Source organism: Lasioglossum baleicum, chromosome 10 (genome assembly GCF_051020765.1).
Source record: "Lasioglossum baleicum chromosome 10, iyLasBale1, whole genome shotgun sequence".
Lineage (NCBI taxonomy): Eukaryota > Metazoa > Arthropoda > Insecta > Hymenoptera > Halictidae > Lasioglossum > Lasioglossum baleicum.
Genome location: NC_134938.1, coordinates 5,335,434 through 5,355,901, shown reverse-complemented (window position 1 = coordinate 5,355,901; position 20,468 = coordinate 5,335,434). Strand labels below are relative to the sequence as shown.

Below are 20,468 nucleotides of genomic sequence, written 5' to 3'. Positions count from 1 at the left end.
AATGAAAAATATCGGAAGGGCTAAATCCAAAATTAAATTATATCTTTGAATTAAATTGCATTTAGATTAAATCAAAATTATATAATACAATTTTCATTATGAGCGTATTTATAATATTTAGCTATGTTATACTTTTCTGTGGACAACGTTATGGTCTATAAAAATATTCTGGACTCACGACTTTCGTGTTTTGTACGTCTTACTTCTCAGCAATAATAATTTTTTGCTGTTGGGACATAGAAAATAAATCACTTTGCACTTGGCATGAAAGAGTACTCGAGAAAATTGTAGCATAGTGCATTCGCGTGTTGCAGATAAATCAAAGTCATCATTCATTAGGGTGTTCATTGAAGATGACATCTAAGAATTCTATATAACTCATCGATCTCGAAATATGATTCTTATTAAATATTTGTTGGATAACGAACAGGTGAAATATATACAAAATTCTACGGACATTCTCCAATAGAATGGGTAAAAAATTTGAATTTAAAATTACAATTAATTAATCGTAAGAGCCACGCATTAATTAACATATTTTTGAACACAACATCAAACTTGGACATAATATCCAATTATCAAAATTAAATGGCACGTTTGCAACTCCGGGTCAAAATGGACCCAAAACGCACACAGTCTGAAAAGTGTCTCGGCTAAATAAAATTTCAATTGCATACGCAATATGGCTGCCTGGAATGTCCAAGCGCGATACCGTAGAAACGAGATGGACGAATTAGAAAAGTTTTAATTAGTTCTTGCGCGAGTCGAGTCTTCGTGTAGAATTTATCGGTAGAATTCGGTATCGATCGTCGTTGGCGTACCTCGCCGAAATAATTGAAAGCGTGCAATATTATCCCCGTCGACGTTAACAATCGTCGAACGTACGGCCGGTATGCGATTTCATATTTTTTGTTGCGTCGAAAGTTTCGCGGCCGAAGATTGAAATACGCGTTTCTCTTTAAAGTAACCATAACCGCGAGAGTGGGGCGGTTAATTATGGCTACAAGCGCAGCCTCTTTTGTCGAGGCTATTCGGCTCGTTTGCACTTGATAATGCCGAGACAGTGATATCGGCGTAACGAGTTGCGGAACTCCGTAAAAGTTTTTTAATTAGCGCATTAGACGGCCACACTTTACACCGCAAATTCATTTATCACGAGCTCGGCGAAGTTTCGTTGCGGAAAAAGGTGTAAGTTTCAGCCGGTCCGTGGGAAACTTTATCGGACTGCATAAAACAACAATTGCTCTGTGTGGATCTCGTCGTCGTCGTCGTCGTCGTCGTGGTTGGAACTAACAACACCGCGGAACCATACATTTCGTCCCGGGGAAAGAGTCGTAATACTTTTTCATGTCGAGCGTATTGCTCTACTCTTCGGATGAAACTTTACGCGCGCATTTTCAAACACACTCCGTTATTCTTCAAAGAGTTCGCGAGAGGCAACCGTCTTTATTCAGACCGAAGAGAACCGCTGTCCTGAAACTTGTTTGGAAAATGATGCGAGCGTTGTGTAACGGTGCACTTTTTATTTCGCTGGGACTGTCTCGTATCTTTTGGAGCTGCGTTCAAGATATATCAAGATATATACAAGATATATATAATATATCTGGATATATGCAAGATATATGCAATATATCAAGATATATACAAGCTATATACATTATTTCAAGATATATTGTACAAAAATGTACACATTGTATCAAGATATATACATGATGTATAGAATATATCAAGATATATACAAGATATATTCAATATATCAAGATATATACAAGATGTATACAATATATATTCAATATATCAAGATATATACAAGATGTATACAATATAAGTATACAAGACGTATACAATATATCAAGATATAAATGTACAAGAAATATATATACAGTATATCAAGACATATATAATGTATCAAGACATATACAATGTATCAAGACATATACAATGTATCAAGACATATACAATATATCAAGACATATACAATATATAGACCGATATACAACTCATCAAGACATATACAACACATCAAGACATATACAATACATCATGAAACATACAACACATCAAGATCAGACATCTCGGAATAGAATAACCTTTCCAAGAACCCGTAGACCCACGCTCAGTCCACATACAAAATTTCTAGATCAGCAAAGCGTTTCAGACCAACCTGCTGAACGGCTGACTTGATTTAAGACAGCTGGTTCACGTCCGTTACGTCAACGATTCTAATAAACAGACCTGCCAGCAAGATCTCCTAATCGGTCGACTGGCGGAAGCACGGTTAACAAGTCTGGATGCCAATGTCGTCGAAAGACGTCGCAGCCGTTTGTCCTTAATTCGTGTTCCCGTTCGCGATGCCGTTTGATCGGTTGCACTTTCACTGGCGGTGGGACTGGAATCGAGATCAATGTCCCTCGCCAAGGTTCCCGTCGTATTGACCTCGGGCCAAGAAAGATGCAACTGATCTCCCACACAGAGCTACGAGGGAGAGTGTTGCCGCGTGGCATCGCAAGGAAGTGGGCCAACATCGCAGACGTTGGCCACGGGATCGCGATTCGGCGTTCTGAACTGCCTGTTGCTGCCACGTTCCTGGCAAGCAGCGGATCCTACGTGCACGTTTTATCTACGCCGGTCACAGACGCGTGCGTCTAAACACACGTCCGTAACCGTGTCACGGAGACAAGGGGGTGGTCTTCCTCTTTGCAGGGGGATGATGCTGTTGCGATTCATGCACACGCTGATCCGCCAGCTAGTTTGCAGTCCGAGGATCCTCTCGCTCGAAAGAGAAAAATAAACGTTCGGGGGGGGGGGAGGGGAAAGGGAGAACATGCCGTGGGGCAGGGAAAAGGGATAAACAGAGATCGTCGGGCAACACAGAGAGAAACCCGAGATCCCTCGGAGATGAGTGCGGCCGCCCGAAGGAGAACGATATTACTCCTTGGTGGCAGGCACACGATGCTGCTTGCTCTCCATCCTCATCCTCCTCCTCTAACTTCTCTCTGCCTCTTACTCTTCCACTCCCCCTTTTTATCCCGCAGAGCATGAACACGGAGAAAAGGATAAAAAGATTACGGGAGCAAATACCCCGGCGAGGCGCATCCGTCGTCGAATAGACCAACGCGGATAGATAGGAATCTTTCGCCTCCCTTTCTGATGGCAAACAGGAAGCACAATCCCCTATCCCCAGAGATAACCGATCCGCTAATTCCTTTTTTCTCCGGGAAATCACTTTTCGTCCCTCTCGCTACCGTAAACGGAAAATCATTTCTCCGATTACCCGAGACGCTTGCTATTGATCTACCGCGTATGATGTTTTAGCGGCTGTGCGGCGATTAGAGCTAATCTGTGGCGTAGTTTGTTTTTCGAATAGTTTTTTCATAGTTCTCACGGACGGTTTAGTTCCCAGCATTTTTTAAAAATTGATTCTCATCTGATACTTCGTGAACGAAATCTTAATTCAAGAATGAGTCAAGCATGATTCAAGTTTAATTCATGAATAATTCAGGTTTCATTCAAGAATAATTCAAGCTCAATTCAAGGATAATTCAAGTTCAAAATTCAAGGATAATTCAAAAACAATTCAAGCTTAATTCAAGAATGCATGATTCAAGAATAATTTAAGAATAATTTAAGAATAATTTAAGCTTAATTCAAGAATAATTCACGAGTAGTTGAAAAATAATTCCAGCCTAATTCGAGAATAATTCAAAAATAATGCAAGCTTAATTCGAGAATAGCTCGAGAATAATTCAAGATTGATTCGAGAATAATTCAAGATTGATTCGAGAATAACATAATAATTCAAGAATCACACATTAGAATAGATACAGGAAATTTTTCGGGAATGGGTACAATGTAGTATTTCAATACGTCTTGGATCCACTGCATTTGGAGTGGTCTAGACAGTCTGACAGACATTTTTAGAATGAAACTCCATTTCCGAGGTCGCGGAACAAGACACGTCTTGATTGACGTTCATAAAACCAGAATTGAAATCCAATCTCTGGAGATATCCGGAGGACGTAGAGGTGTGTGTATCGCTGGGGCTCGTAGAAGTACATGCCATTCTGATCAAAGGACAGTAATCTTTACCGGATCTTGCGTAAAATCCTTCCGGATTTATAAAACATCTGCCTGACAGTTCTCTATCCGGCTTCTGATGTTAAGAGCATCCAACTCGAAATCCTCATTAAAAACGCATTTCGCGCGACTCGCTCTCCCCCTGCTATTTCTCTCTTTCTCTTTTCTACTTCATCGTAGCTCTATCGCAAGCGCGGACCCTCTTCCGGCGACATTTTTAACTATATTCGCATACGAAAGCACTGGCGAAGCGGCGGATACTTTGAAAATCCAAATCGGTTTACTGGAAAATTAATAGAGGACGAGACACGGGACACGAGCGGTGTATTTAATTTAAACGCGGATCTGAGAAATGAGAAATCCTTTAAAAGGATAACAGAGAAGAAGATGAAAAGATTCAAAGTGGAATAAGCTGACAAATGGAAGAACTGGAAATACTGAATGTTTCTTTCAAGTAATTCAAACTTTTTTCGTCTCGGTATGAAATATTATCAGGAACAAGTTCGTGAAAGAGACTGCCTACCGGTTCGTATAAAGAATATTTTATAAAAGGCTGTGAGAGAGGAGGTATCGCGAGAATCCTTGTGTTACATAATGGTCAAATGTAATTACACCGGTGTGTCTGCGTAGTCATGGTCCGCGAGATCTCTTCATCTTATTAATAAATAATTTAACAGTCTTAAATTGTTTTATCGAATGAGAAAATAATTTCTCTGATGAATGAAATTGATTGGATCGAAACAAATATAATACAATATAATGTACAACAAGTATCATACGTATGTATAATGAAAGGAGCTAAAGAAACGTGAAAATCATGTGTGTCAGATAGACACGTCAGGGTCCATTTTGTGAAAGATGTCGTAACAAATATTTTGATCGCATGTTTTACTATTAACGATACCAAATATATACATACATATCATGTTGAAAAGATAAAAGTTACAAACTTCAATTCCTTTCGAAATGGCAGAGTAACCCTTTCATGAAAACTAACCACTCTTCTTGTATAGGGAAGCTTTATCAGTTCTTTAATGTATAACAAATATAATATGTATGTATAATAAAAGTAGCTAAAAGGAAACCCGTAAAAAATGTGAGTCTGTCTTAATAAAAAGGAAAGAGAAATATGAAAACACAATAAACGTTTCATGGTTTTGATAGTGCGTTTAGCGCGACGCTTTCGCATTGTGTATTCCCATATGAACGTCTCGTCGAAAGAGCGGGTCCTTTTGATCCACCCTCGCTGTTCAGCCCGGCGAAAAAAGAATCGAGGACGAGGAGAGCGACGACAGGCTTTGCGCGTCGCCTAATACGCGTACGAGACACGATACTTTAGGAAGGACGAGTGCAAGAGTGTGAGCAAGAGAGACGAACCGAGAGAGAAAGAGAGAAGAGCGGCCAAAGCAGGGGAGGAAATAATATTTTACCGTCGAGTCAACGACCGAAGAAGTGCGCTCTTATCTCTGGAAGGAATATCTCGGAAATCGAAAGCACGAGGGGATTTCGATAAAATTCCGGCCGCTTTGCGTGTAAACGTTTCAGACACCGAGAGTTGCATCGATGCGTGAAACGTAAAACGCGGCGTAGAGCGATGCAGAGCGATGCAGAGCGTCGCGACGCGACTCTGTCGAGTGGTATCTTGCGAGAGATCGGGGGATGTTAGCCTTGGTCAAGGATTTAATGCTGCTCTCGATGCCTGTCGAACAGCATGAGACTTCCAATGCATTATGGTATATTTTTCAAGAGAGGATAAAATGCGAGTACCTCCGACGAAATCAGTTCTAGACTGCGGATTTTATGCATTTATGACAAAAATGGGTGGATATAATTTCATATAATTTCAAACAATAAAGGATTACGAGGATGTAAGGGTTACATTTCTTCCAACTCAATAAAACCACTGAAGAGAGAAATGAATTCCTGCTTGTTGGTTCCTATGTCTTGAAATTAATGCGCACAATTTTTATTTTCCATAAAGATCCGCGGTCTGGTAATCACATTTTTGTCGGGAACATAATCTATATCTATGTCTGCATTTACTTGAACGCTTAAATATTGGTTACGTAAGAATCGAATTTTGTGTCATCCTAAAACAAAGACATAGAACACTCGCTTTGAATCGCAGTTATAAATAACTTCGCCATTTTCTACTACACAGTGCTGCGTTATCGCAGAATACATTTATCAAAAACAAAAGACGAACGCAGCGTGCTTTTCTACGAGCAGTCCGCAGCAATTTCCGAACGACCCACCAAACAAAACATTTTTCATTACTAAATAAATTTGCACTTCCAAATCCCATGAAACAACCAGTCGGCCAACAATAATTCTCCTTCCACCGGCGCTCAGGAAGCTCGTTCAGAGCCACTTACAAAATCGCGATCCTCCCTGCTTATCGTTGCGCCCTGCGAATCGAAGGGCGGATATCCAGCTCGCTCTTTGAAATCGCGATAGCACACTTGAGCGTTCGCGATCACTGCTCAGCAATAGCTTCCCCAGCTGGGTGTATCTCCGGCCAGCGAACCCTGCGAGCTTTGCAAAGACGTTGCCCGATCTTTTGCCGTCTTTTCCGGAGAAACAGACAGCCGCGATCAGGCCGGAAGACATCTCCCCTGGGGCGTTTACGTCGCCCGGCGACATCAGTCAAACAGGCGTGTTACTTTGGTCGCCGCGTTATCGTGAAAGGCAGCTTCATATATGTACGTATATTTGTATGTATGTGTGTAGGAGAGGGGTGAAGGTAACTGCTGAAAGAGGGGTAGAGAGAGAGAGAGGGTGGTATGAGTGCAGCAAGGGGTAGAAAGCATCGACTATTCCCAGGTGTAGTCGTGCCGTATCTCGTTCGCGACGTGAGCGTCAGGTCGACTGAGACGAGATGCCTCGTATCGGAATTTGCGTCGTATTTGCTCGAGGAAGATGACGAGACGACACCTTCTTCCGGTTCCTCCGGCCCCGTTTCTGTGCCACGTCAGAGTTACGCGATAGCTGCTATGACACGAGGGGCTTTATCAGTCGCGGAATCGCTGCCGCGTCCCGGAGACGCGCGTATCCTGCGCTTTTTCTTTCACACTGCGGTTTTAATCCTCGAGTAAAAGAGACTCGAGCATCACCCTTGGATTCAGATCGAAAAACTAGATTGTACTTTCCACTTTGCTTAAGAGAGTAGACTCCTTTATCCAGGATTGCAAGGGTGAGGGATTCGCGTTCTCCTTTCTCGATAATACAAACACGGGGTTTTTCAGTAGCCAAAAACGCTAGAGAAAACATCGATCTAGGGCGCTATCGTCCTCGAAAGTTCTATTTTTTCGTTTGCTAGGCGTAATTTGTATTACTCGGAAGCATTCAACTGCGCGTGTAGCTATTTTCGTCGCGTGACCTTGAATGACCTTGATTAATTATAGTCGCAGAATTCGCAATGAAAGGTACTATCATTGTAGATGTTTGAAAAAGGTGAAAATGAAGGTGACCTTGATATCTCTGAAAAAAATTACATAAAAACAAAAATCCATTTTTGTATCTTTGAAAATTTGTCATAACTGTTGGTCAACCAAAAAAATTAACCGTCAGCAGTGGAGGGGTGACCCGGAGAGTCGCTAAAAAAAATTGCTGCACCATTATTGTTTAAAATATTGGTTACATTATTAAATATGTTGGTATCTGATCAATTACTACACATTTAATAAAACGAAAAAAGTCATACGCAATGGAATTATTCTAGGTCGGAAGAAATGTTTAATTGTCAAGTTAAAACAGCTTCGACAACGTACAAATTCATCAAGGTCATCATTGTAAACAATTTTTTCCCAAAATAAAGAATGTTCACATTCATTGCAAGACACAGAGGCCAAATACAAATGTTACTCTTCTTTGAATTGTCCTATTAAGCTGAAACTAAAACATCGATCTCTATAAATATTTTTAGCATGTCCACTGCATTAAATTGTACGTGTCCATCTTAGTCATAAATGCATTAAATTTGCAGTCTAGTAATGAGACACAGCAGCCAGATGAAAATGGTATTCCTCTTTGAATTTGTCCTATGTATTAAGCTGAAACTAAAACATCGATCTGCATAAATATTTGTAGCATGTCCGCTGCATTAAATTGTACGTGTCCATCTTTGTCATGAATGCATAAAATCCGCAGTCTATTAATGAGACACTGACAATACACACGTGTGTCAGTCACCTCGAAGAGGCGAACTGATTTCCTCGCAGTACAAATTCAGCCGAGCCAAGGAAATCAACGAACGACGCAGATTTTCCACAGCGGTGAGTGGCCATTTGGGTTTATGGATCTTGTCAGGTACGCGTTTACACTTTAACGGTGCTCGCCGGGAGCCACACTTGGCCGAGGGCATTTGCATAAACATTCCAGCAATCGTTGCACATCCTGCGCCTTTCCGCTCGCAATAGGAACGGCGAGTTAGCCGTCGCGCGCGTGTACATTCGCACGCCCTTGTTTCTTTTTTCGCCGGGGGTAGTGTGACGTGACAGAGGGCGGCGGGTGTACACGTTTACGCGAATGTGAGGAGTCAGAGTCGCGGCTGCGGCACAAAGGCTTTGGGCGTCTCTCAAGAACACCCGTCAAAACGTTTTCTCTTCCGGTAACCACCGCTGTCCCACTCGACGCACGACAGGTGAGGGCACCCTCACGAACTCTCGCTGGCACACCCCACCCCTCTTCAAGTCGGCTGGCCCTGAATTTAAAGTTACGCCACTGTGGCAGAGTATAGACGATGGGACAGGGTGGCTGTTCGAGGGGTACGGGGAGATTGGAACGGTTGGAAAGAGAGGTAATGAGAGAGGATGAGGAGAGGACGGAGGGGAGGGTCGAATGAGAAAGAGTGAGATGGGTCCGAGAAGGAGAGAAGAGGGGGACAGGAAAAGGGGTGGGTCGTTCGAGAGGGCAAGGCGAGACCATGAGCCATCGACCCGAGAGTCGGGTTCGAGCTCGTTATACTCTCCTACAGGATGCATCCACGTCTCTGCATCTCCATGCAGTTCCATCGGAGAGGGAGGAGCGGGGGTGGCCACATTCACCGCAGCGCACCGTATACCCCCGCACACTACGGTCCTCGTGCCATTGAATGTACCACGTTGCTACCATCCCCGGTCACGGCTAGCGTGTATCGCGCAGTTGCTACGAAAACTGTATGCGTGCTACGATATACGGGGTGAAAATCGCGACACGGTGCCTCGTGTCCTTAAAGGGGCCAGCTCCGAGCGAATTTGATCAACCGATATCAAAATCGTCCGGGAACTTGACGGAAAACTCGAACGTGTTCGTGACACTTTTCTGATTCAAATGAGCCCAAACACGATGCAATTTGGATGAATTTTTACTTGATTGATTCACGGTGCAGTGGAACCTCGATTATCCGAACTAGTCAGTGGAACTTAAATGTAATTAAAGCTTGAATCTTAAAACATGAAAGAGAATCTTAAATGTCTATTGAATGATGAATGTGAAGCTGAATATGATTGGTTCGGATAATGGAGGTTCTACTGGATCGTAGATTGATCAAGCAAATACAGTTTGAATCATGCCGTGTTTGGACTCATTTTCATCGGAAAATTGTCAGGAATATGTTACTAAATGTTTCATAGTTTCCAAGTTTTGAGAGGGGAGTTTAAATCCTGAATGAATTTGTTTGACGAATACATTATTTGTCATCGAAGAAGGAGGAGGATTAGAACATGTTTATGACACTTTTCTGATTCAAATGAGACCAAACACGATGTTTCGAACATGTTTAGTCTCATTTTTATCGGCATATTGTCTCAAACATATTGCTAAAAATGTTACAACTTGAAAATTTTTAGTGTAGATCGTAAATGAATTTGTTTGACGAGTACAAAATTTGTTAGACAGTTAGAACAGACATGTTTGACGCAGAATTGTTGAGACTTGAGGAATATATGGAACACAATGCAACATCTAAAATGCCTTTCACGGTTAAAAATATTGTTCCTCGAGCGTTGGTTTCATTCGCGAACCGAGTCTGTACTTTTAACACACCCTCTACACTTCTAGCGGAAAGCACAAGAGGGAAAAGCGAGAGAGAGAGTGAGAGAGAGAGAAGGGCCACGTTGTGGAAAAAGCATACGTACTCTTTTTTTATCGACTTCCCGGTTTTCTGCGATAGAGGCGCGCGAAGTGGAGATTTAGTTTTAAATCGATGCTTTTAAATGACATTTATGTCTATGCGAGGACCCAGAGAGGGAAGTCGAACTTTTAATCGGAATGGAGTAAGCGATACTAGCGCGGAGTGTTCCATAAAAATGTGCTTTTCCGCCTTGTTTATTGACCTCGCGTACGTGTAACGTTAACAGACCTTTTGATATCAACATTTCCGGTTAAAATATACAGGGAGAACTCGGCACGGTTGCAAATAATTTATCCACTGCAATTTCCAGTAATATTGCGTAGCGATGAAAATTAAAAGTCATTTTCATCCCATTACGAGAAGGAAAGAGGCGAACATAAAAGGAACGTGGACACAAATGAAGTATTTAATTTCGAACAAATTCTTATTATTAGACTGTGGTACTTTATGAAAAATAAAAATTGTCTGCATCGAAGAAATATATAAACTAAATTGATGTTTATCTCTTCCCTTAATGATTCCAATTGAGGAGAATTCATATATTGACATACTTATATATTGACTACTTATTATTTTTACGAATTCGTATTTCTCTACATTGCAAATGTTGAATTCTCGCTTCTTTTATGTCGAACTTAATATATGAATACTTAAAATCAATAGAAATACGTGTAAATTCTTTGGCTTTGTTTTATCCGCACTTTCTCGCCACAATTGTTGTGTCCCCACTCTGCCTTCCCCCTCACGGCCCAGTCACGTGATGCGTTCCGCTTCTGTCGTGTCACGTGACTAATCGAGAACCGGCGGAGAGGGGGTTTTTCCCCTGAATTCGTGTTCCCTCCCCTTTACCTAGCGACTCTGACGGGACGCTTTCTCATGCTTCGCATTATTTCTGCGTTTCGTTCATCACTAAAACCGCGTTCCAATTTCCTTTCATAACGTCTTCCAATTACCCGGCGGTTGGCATGTTCGCAAGAACATTTGCTACGACATTAAACCGCATTCTTCAAAGGCCCGACACGGCGGCAACTGTAAACAAGTCCCGTCGCGGCGCTTGCCACTTTGTCGCGAAATTACATTAAGTGCACATAATTAACCGCCGGAAGTAGCCATCAAGCTTCCAAGTTGAGCGACACGGAGCCCTGAAATACACTTTCTTATTTTGTCTAATGGGAGAGGAGTGCATCATCGTTCATTTTTAAAGCTGGCCAGGGACACTGTGGCCGCGAGCGTGCGGTATCATATGAATATTAAATGCCCGGGGACGTATAAGAAGTAAAACAAGACGTGAAAAGCCAGTGCTCTACGAAAAAGAGACGTGACGCGGACGAGAAACCGTAGTCAAAGTGTTCCCTTCGAATTTTCCTCTAAAATGTGCTCGCGGGACCATAGAGCACACCGTAACCGTATTACGTCTCCTTAATTAATTATCTCTCGATGGTTCAATGTCCTCAGTTTCTGGACTTCTTGCCCCGGCACGACTTAGAAATTCACTATATGTTAATCACACACACACACACAGACACCGTTATTAATACTTATTACAGCGTCCGCTCGATAAGTGAGAGACTTTGGACTATGGAGGCGGGGCTTACACTTCTCCGGCGGCCAATCACGCGCTCGCTCTCACGTTTCTCTGCTCTAAGCTCTCTCTCTTAAAGGGCTCTCACTTATCGAGCGGCCGGTTTTACATCTCGTCGCATTTATACTGGATAATAATTCATGTTCAACATTTAGAACAATCGGCAACATTTTTAACCTGTGTGGTTCGATTTTTGAAGAGGATTTTCCAACAGTTTTCAATCATTCCCGCAATTAGCTCGATGATTATTAATAGACAGCGGATTTTGTGCATTTATGACAAAACTGAGTAGGTGTAAATTAAAACTGTACGAACATTAGAAGCATTTGAAAAGCATTTCCTGTTATATTATTTCCAGCCAATTAATCATATTAAGAAAGAACATAAATTTCGCTCATACTTCTAACATCTTTGTTAGAATTCAGGTAGATCATTTTTATTTTGAATAAAGATCTAGTTGACAAATATAGTTACTAGCTTGTACAGCTTTTTAACCTGTGTAGTTCGATTTTTAAAGTGGGCTTAAAAAATATTCAACATTTTGCGCTTCAAGTTCTACTATTCACATCTACTATCTACTATTCACATTTCAAGTTCTAGGTTCTAAACCAACCTAGTCGTAGATCTTAGATTTTATGGATTCATGACAAAAATGAGCAGCTGCAATTTAACATAGTAAAATTATTAGAAGAATTAAAAACTATTGTCGTATCAGTTCCTATCAATTAGACACATTGAGAAAGAAAATAAATTTCTATTTCACTTCAGATTGTTGCAATTCAGGTAGAAAATTTTTATTTTCCATAAAGATCTGCCTAGTTATTTTGTGGTTGAAAGTGACTAGTTGACAAATGAAGTTACTAGCTTGTACAGCTTTCTAATCCGTGTACTTCGATTTTTGAAGTGGGTTCCCAAAAATTTTCAACATTTTGCGCTGATCAGCAGATCCCTTTACCTTAATGGTTATTAACCCGGCGTTGCTAAGTTGGGAAAATGTATCGTAAGTGGTAAAAAATATATTGTATTATAGAAATAAATACCTTTTTCATAAAAATATAAGATTAGGTATTGCTTAAGAGGCTTGTAATTTATCAGAGTAAAAACGCAGATCCACGAAATGAAATTGTTATTATTCAAAAATACTTAACAACTGTCACGCGTTGTTACAATGTTACAATCAATCTAAAATCTCTGGGGTCTGTGAGACCCCATCTAACTAACGCCGGGTTAATTTGTGTTCGACGAGAAAGCTTTATATCCGCGAATTTTTCCACATTTTCGAACGTAACTGGAAAAATTCCGGGGTGGATCGATCCCACGAAGATGAAAACCGTTGTCCCTAACCGGAACGAAGTTGAAGTGGCTAGGTGAAAAAATCGGGCTTGTTTCCAAAGTTCCACTTTCGAGCAGGTTAACGAACGAGAAGCCCTCGCCCTCTAGGCGAGGGTATAGACTCGTGTCTTTTCGATGAACGAGGAGGGAATAGCCCCTCCCCCTCCTAAACTCTACAGAGACTCCTGATGCTAGTGGTAGGGGGTTAATGGATATCGAGCGAGTCGTGCCAGCCTGTGCTCGCTATCTCTCTCTTGCTACGCTCGTTCAGGGGATTCTTGAAGGCCGTAAGAGGACGATGGCTTGCTGAGTAGTAGTTGTTGCTTTATCGAGATCGCGGTACATCGGCCGGTCACCGTTCGAGCATGATAAAGAAAGGGTGGAAAAGTGTAGGTGTGCACATGTGTCCGTTCACATGGATGTACACGATCACAACCGAGGATTCTCATCGTTCTCTGATCCATGCTGTAATCCGTGATGCGTGAGGAGTTCGCGGGACGTCGGCAAGCCGATAAGGAAATCCTCGGAGAGGATCGAAACTGTAGAAGTGGCCAGTGAGCGATGGAGAAAGCCGATCGTGATCGCTTTAATGCGAAACGAGGCATTTTTATCTGCTTTACAGGATGATGTCTACGCTCTAGTCGGTTCAATTACTGATGCATTGAGTAACAAGTTCCTTAGGGGATGGGGATGCATCTTCAAACTTCCTACTCCGAGATACAAGTTCCTCGAATGGGTCGAATCGATGATGTTCAACGTTTCACAGAGTCAATGGACCGGGACTAGACGCAGCTCTACGAAAATAAGCGTTTCAAACTGTTGTATAGAGGCTCTGATTGAAACAGTTCTAGAGAACTTTTATTCTGAGCTGGTAATGAATAGACTGCAAATTTTTATCAAAAATTTTCTATATAGAGTTGACTGTGTTATAGTTTAAGTTAACTGTGTATAGGTAAATTTATAAAAATGGAGAATCGCGAAGGAAAGAAGAATTGTATAATAGAATTACAACCGCCAACGAATTATTAAAGTTGTATTTCTCTTAATAATTTCAATGCGCCGACAGATTTTTTTCCACTGAAGAATAGAGCTGAAATTTCAGATGTATCGAGGTCGACGTAAATTCGCGATTTTCATAGACAAAGTTGGAGAAACTGAAATTGAACAGAATCCTATTTTCCCCGTTAATGGTTCGTGTAAATTAAATAAAGGGTCGGCCCGTGTTAAATTGTGTTAGAGTTTGCACCCTGTAGACTATAAATGCGCCAATTTCCGCAGTCCAATTGTTACATTCAAATTGTTCTACTGGTAATAATGAAGTTGCGCGAAGGTAATTACGCGGCGCTGTTCAAATTTCACCGAGCTAGAGCCGACGAATCTCAAAAAATTATCAGGTACAGAAATACACGGCTATTGCAGCTGTTAAAAATATGCTGCAATTGTTGTTTTTGGAACGTTAGATTAATAATTAATAAACTTTTATTAGGAACAGGGTAATCTCCTCGCAGATTTCTATTTGTATAATAAATAGTGTTGTAGTATACTCTCGTATAAAATTTTCCAATTTTCTTCAATACAATTTTCATTTTGTGTCCTCACAGATTTCAATGACCGTGAAATGTGTTATCAAGGTCATCGATGCTAGATCCTATTTGTATAAAAAATAGTGTTGTAATCTTCTACACAATTTTCCAACTGTACTATTCTATACAATTGTAATTTTTTGTCGCCATCAATACGTCATTTGAATTTTGGTTTCAGGCGAAGATCTATGAGATTTCGTATTGGACCGTGTCTGTCCCGAAAATCTGAATGTAAACAACGAATAAAGATCCGCTGATCCAACCACAATGCTCTGGTGTTTGCCCCCGCGTAATCCATCGGCCACGCACAAAGCACAAAAGTGGGGTTCAATGTCTCCGACATCTCGCAAGGGGAGGTTGGTATCGGCTTTGAATGATCAATTGAATCTAATCCGACTACAGCATTCACTCTCGATAATCGTGTTTTGCCAATCTAGATACGTGTAATCGTATTACTCACTGCCATCGTATCACGAGGTTCACGTGTCTTGTTTCAATCCTCGAGCTTTGAGCCAATGAAACGACCGCGGAATCATGTCCGTCGCTCTTTGTAATCGCGCAACTGCTCCCAAACAATGCAATTACTCCGATCAATAAAATATAAATCTTCTCCCCAGGTAGTCGTTCGGGATTTTTGAAAATTCAAATTAGCCATACACTTTTATGGAAAGCACAACACTGGCTCCAAATTACAGTTGCAGTGCATCACCTCTTCGTAACTGTGAAACAATACTTCAACGTCTGCTTCAGTGGTCCCAACAAATGCTGAGGTATATTATTATATATAATTATTGTTTACTCTCTTATTTATTCTGATCAATTCTGATTTATAATTATTTGCCGGGATTCCTCACCGATGTCAATGAACTTTCAATGACCTTCCAATGACCTCCGAATACGGGGATTCCTCACCGATTTCAATGACCTTCCAATGAGCTTACAATAACCTTCCAATGAGCTTCTCAATGACTCTCCAATGAGCTTTCAATGACCTTCCAATGACTTCTGAATACGGGGATTCCTCACCGATTTCAAAGACCGTACAATGTCCTCCGATTTCGGGAATTCCTCACCGATTTCAATGACCTTCCAATGACCTCAGACTACGGGGCTTCCTCACCGATTTCAATAAGCTTGAAATATGTCATCAAGATCATCATTCTGAACTGTTCCCTATAGTGACCGTCCCGTGCCTGAAGTAATGAAACTTCGACTTCGAATCTTTATTCAAAATAAAAAATGTTCCCATTGATTGCTGGACACAGGAGCCAAATAAAAATGGTATTCTTCTTTTAATTGCCCTATTACGCTGAAACCAATACATTGATGTTCTTAAATATTTTTAACCTGTCTACTGCTTTGAATTGTACGTGTCCATCGTAGTTATAAATGCATCAAATTTGCAGTCTAGTAATGAGACGCGGTAGCCAAATAAAAATGGTATTCTTCTTTTAATTGCCCTATTACGCTGATACCAATACATTGATGTCCTTAACTATTTTTAACCTGTCCACTGCTTTAAATTGTACGTGTCCATCTTTGTCATAAATACATCGAATCCGCAGTCTAGTAACGAGACACTGACAATACACACGTGTGTGAGTCACTTCGATTTGTCGATCTTTTTAAGACAGTACAAAATCTTACTTTACAGATCATGCTGTGACGATGTTCCCGAAGAGTGCTCCATTTAAAGGAAACTGCAAGTTCGACGATCGAGGGTGTCCCTGCGCCGACGCCGGGAGCTCGTGTGCACAAAGTGCATTCATTAATCCGGCGGGAAACTGGGTGAATTATTCAGAAATAATTCGCGGGCACCGCGGCAATAGCCTTTAGTGAATTATTACTGACAATGGAACGGCGGGCAGATCGTTTGTTTTACTACCGGACAAGCGTACAAACTCTGCGACGAAATTATTTGTTCGAACGTAACTGCGCGCCGCGCCGGCAATAATTTTTCCCGGAAAATATCTCGGGGAAACGACGTGAAAAATAGGAGGGGCGGAACCCGTGGGCGGGCTTCACATTTTTCTGCGAATCCATTAACTTCATGGTAATTACGTTACCCTCCCCGGGGCTAATGCACGGGGAAATTTTTTAAGTGCGTCGAAAAGACGCCGCAACGTTTCCCGTCGCTCGTGCGTTGCAATACCGACGCGACGCGATCGATTAAGAACCGATTGGAATTGGTTTTAAATTCGCGAAAGCACGGCCGGTAACTCGATGATCGTTGTAATCCGATGGATGTTTAATAACGAGAGACATCGCAATATAATTCCTCGAGCACCGAGACCGTCGATATCGCTTTATACGAGTCCCTCGGCGTTCGTTACCGTTGGATATCCTTGCGTTTCTCTGAACTGGATTAAGACGCGCCGCGAACTTCCATTTCCTCAGAGGTAAATTGAACTAATCAATTTTCTCTCGGAATGAGAATCGATCAGTTTTAACGTCGATTTCCGTTTGAACCAGCCTCTCGTCCAGACCAGAGTCGCCGGATTAGGAGAAGAAAAGTTACCCCCTCTCCGGACTGGATCAGTCACGTGACATTGTGTTACAGTTGAGACGCGTCACGTGACCGTGGCAGAAGCGTATGGCAAAAATGATCAAGTGTAATTTCAAACGGTAAAGCATTAGAAGAATTTTGACATATTTTTATATTATCTCCAATCTGTTGATAGGAAAGAACATCATTACCACGTCATTAACTTGCAGTGTTGTTGTTGTATGCGTCAAATCTTGTAATCGAATTTTAAACCTCCTCTCATAGTTTAATCTTGCTGAAATTTTGTATACACGCCTGCTCCCGATATCAATGAAAGTAGAAAATAAAATATATAAAGAAAACCTTTTAAAAACCATGCATTATATTAAAATGCACTAAAAAGGAGAAAATAATGTTTTTCCGGATTCTCCATGAAATACCGAAGACTGAAGTCACGACCCTCATCCGTCCTCATTTGACATATTTTCCACATAAAAGCGAGTCGAAGAAAAAGGAATAAAATATGTTCGTTCGAACCAGTGTTGGGCATTAATCGATTAAAATTTTAATCATGATTGATTGATTAATGTATACGATTAAAAAAAGAAATCGTCGAATAATCGGCGATTGATGAAGTTAATCGTCCATCGTTGATTAAATGAAGAAATCGTCGAATAAATCGACGATTGATTAAATAAAGGAATCATCGAAGAAAAACATAAAAGACAATACACCTAAACTCAGTTTACATTTTTTTCAGTATTTATTTATACAGTATACATTAATCAATTATCCGATCGACGATTAATAATCGTTAATCGCAATTAACGACTAAAGTAGAAATTTTATCGTTAACCGCAATTAACGACTAAACTAGGAGATTAATTGTTAGTTGCGATTAACGATTGAAGTAGAAATTTAGTCGTCAATCGTTGATTAATTTTTTGCCCAACACTGGTTCGAACCTGCGTTTTCAAGCGAATCGAGTACGAAAATTGAGCGACCACGAATACTGTTAGGAATCGTCTCACGCGTGTCTGATCATGACCTACCGATTCTACTTGACCAGACACGTACACGTATTGTTTCGGCACGATGAGAACGCGCGATCGTTTAGGGGTGTTAAGCCTCTTTAGCGTATTATTTATTCGTCGATGCGTTCGCGGCGCGTCCGATTGAATTGAACGGATGACACGTTCATTTGCCGGGGCGATTAAAGTAGCCGACGGCGACCGCGCAACTAAACGTACGTAAACACGTTTATCGCGGAATAATTTAGTAGCTGGTAACGCAACGTGTATGTCATACGTGCCTGGCTGATGCGCCGCGTGCAACGGGGGAGGTCCTGTCGAACAGCACGTGCACGCACCAGGACACACCACGATCATACATATGAACGCCGCTTTAATGATCAACCCCCAGAAGTTTAAGCGGACTTCTTGAAAATTTCATCGACACTGCCCCGCTAGCCTGTTACACACCATTGCGGCGAACGTTACGTAGGAACACGAGCTGTAATTATTAAGCGTCCGACGACGGAGACGGGTCATCGATTATCTGTTCGAATTTTGGCGAAGTGTAAATAAATTATTTCCTCCCCGATGAACGTACCGTTTCGGAATGGTAACAACTGCACAGCTGCCTCTGTTCAAACCTTGGATTTGTTCAGGACAAGTTTTGTGGTGGTTTTGTTCGGTGAGATCGACGTGGCACGAGTCAGACTCGTGATAAAGACACTGGACATGTATAATAAATATGTATGTACGTTTTATTATGTAGATATAAGTTATATTAGGTTGGGGAAAAAGAAATCCATCATTTCTCCGCTTGAGATAACGTAAAAATAATGGATCTCTTTTTCCCCAACCTAATATGTGTGTACTTGTACAATACAAACCATTTATGTATGATATATAATGGTTAAATAAACACAATGTAATACAAAAGTGTACCTGAGTTGTTTATTTGTTAAACCTTCAATTTTTCCTGAACGTGTGACATGTCGTTGAGTTATACTACTGATTTCCGCACAAATGTACGCCAGTCTAACTTGTCATTGAGTTACTGTACTGATTTTGAAGAGCAAAAATAGCGGAACTTTGGTGAATAGACATTTTCGGATGTCTGGCTTGTCGTTGAGTTGCACTACTGAATTTCGAATACCTCCTTCGACATCATGTTCTCCTAATACAAAGTTCAATTTTCGAGATTTTCGAAAATTTTCGCCAATTTTCGACCGTCTGACTTGTCGTTGAGTTGTACTACTGTGAATTTTCGAAATTTTTCGGGCGTCTGGCTAGTCGTTGACTTGTACTACTGAATTTAGTGCCACCTCCTTCGACATCATGTTCTCCTGATACAAAGTTCAATTTTCGAGATTTTCGAAAATTTTCGCCAATTTTCGACCGTCTGACTTGTCGTTGAGTTGTACTACTGTGAATTTTCGAAATTTTTCGGGCGTCTGGCTAGTCGTTGACTTGTACTACTGAATTTAGTGCCACCTCCTTCGACATCATGTTCTCCTGATACAAAGTTCAATTTTCGAGATTTTCGAAAATTTTCGCCAATTTTCGACCGTCTGACTTGTCGTTGAGTTGTACTACTGAATTTTCGAAATTTTTCGACCGTCTGGCTTGTCGTTGACCTGCACTACTGAATTTAGTGCCACCTCCTTCGACATCATGTTCTCCTGATACAAAGTTCAATTTTCGAGATTTTCGAAAATTTTCGCCAATTTTCGACCGTCTGACTTGTCGTTGACTTGTACTACTGAATTTAGTGCCACCTCCTTCGACATCATGTTCTCCTGATACAAAGTTCAATTTTCGAGATTTTCGAAAATTTTCGCCAATTTTCGACCGTCTGACTTGTCGTTGAGTTGTACTACTGAATTTTCGAAATTTTTCGACCGTCTGGCTTGTCGTTGACTTGTACTACTGAATTTAGTGCCACCTCCTTCGACATCATGTTCTCCTGATACAAAGTTCAATTTTCGAGATTTTCGAAAATTTTCGCCAATTTTCGACCGTCTGACTTGTCGTTGAGTTGTACTACTGAATTTTCGAAATTTTTCGACCGTCTGGCTTGTCGTTGACCTGCACTACTGAATTTAGTGCCACCTCCTTCGACATCATGTTCTCCTGATACAAAGTTCAATTTTCGAGATTTTCGAAAATTTTCGCCAATTTTCGACCGTCTGACTTGTCGTTGACTTGTACTACTGAATTTAGTGCCACCTCCTTCGACATCATGTTCTCCTGATACAAAGTTCAATTTTCGAGATTTTCGAAAATTTTC

The 20,468-nt window shown here is 41.1% G+C and overlaps 2 protein-coding genes across 15 annotated transcripts in view; one reads left to right on the top strand and one right to left on the bottom strand.

The window, feature by feature from the left end:
* Dscam2 (Down syndrome cell adhesion molecule 2) overlaps positions 1-20,468 on the bottom strand; it is a 163,873-nt gene that overhangs the window by 122,528 nt on the left and 20,877 nt on the right. The gene's annotated exons all lie outside the window — the stretch shown is intronic.
* On the top strand, positions 13,300-19,114 carry LOC143212903 (uncharacterized). Of its 2 annotated transcripts, XM_076432219.1 has the most exons (5): positions 13,300-13,974; positions 14,865-15,042; positions 15,304-15,456; positions 16,341-17,085; positions 17,159-19,114. In XM_076432219.1, exons 4-5 carry the CDS (start codon positions 16,910-16,912, stop codon positions 17,187-17,189), a joined length of 207 nt encoding a protein of 68 aa, XP_076288334.1. In that variant the 5' UTR covers positions 13,300-13,974; positions 14,865-15,042; positions 15,304-15,456; positions 16,341-16,909; the 3' UTR covers positions 17,190-19,114. The 2 variants fall into 2 exon arrangements, 1 of the variants encoding a protein (XP_076288334.1); XR_013009816.1 differs by having other exon boundaries at positions 13,311-13,974; positions 16,341-19,104.

Coding starts and splice junctions, on each gene's coding strand:
- LOC143212903 (XM_076432219.1), top strand. CDS start 16,910: ATGATCGTTGTAATCCGATGGATGTTTAATAACGAGAGACATCGCAAT. Junction 17,086..17,158: donor GAACTTCCATTTCCTCAGAG/GTAAATTGAACT, acceptor CGTTTGAACCAG/CCTCTCGTCCAGACCAGAGT.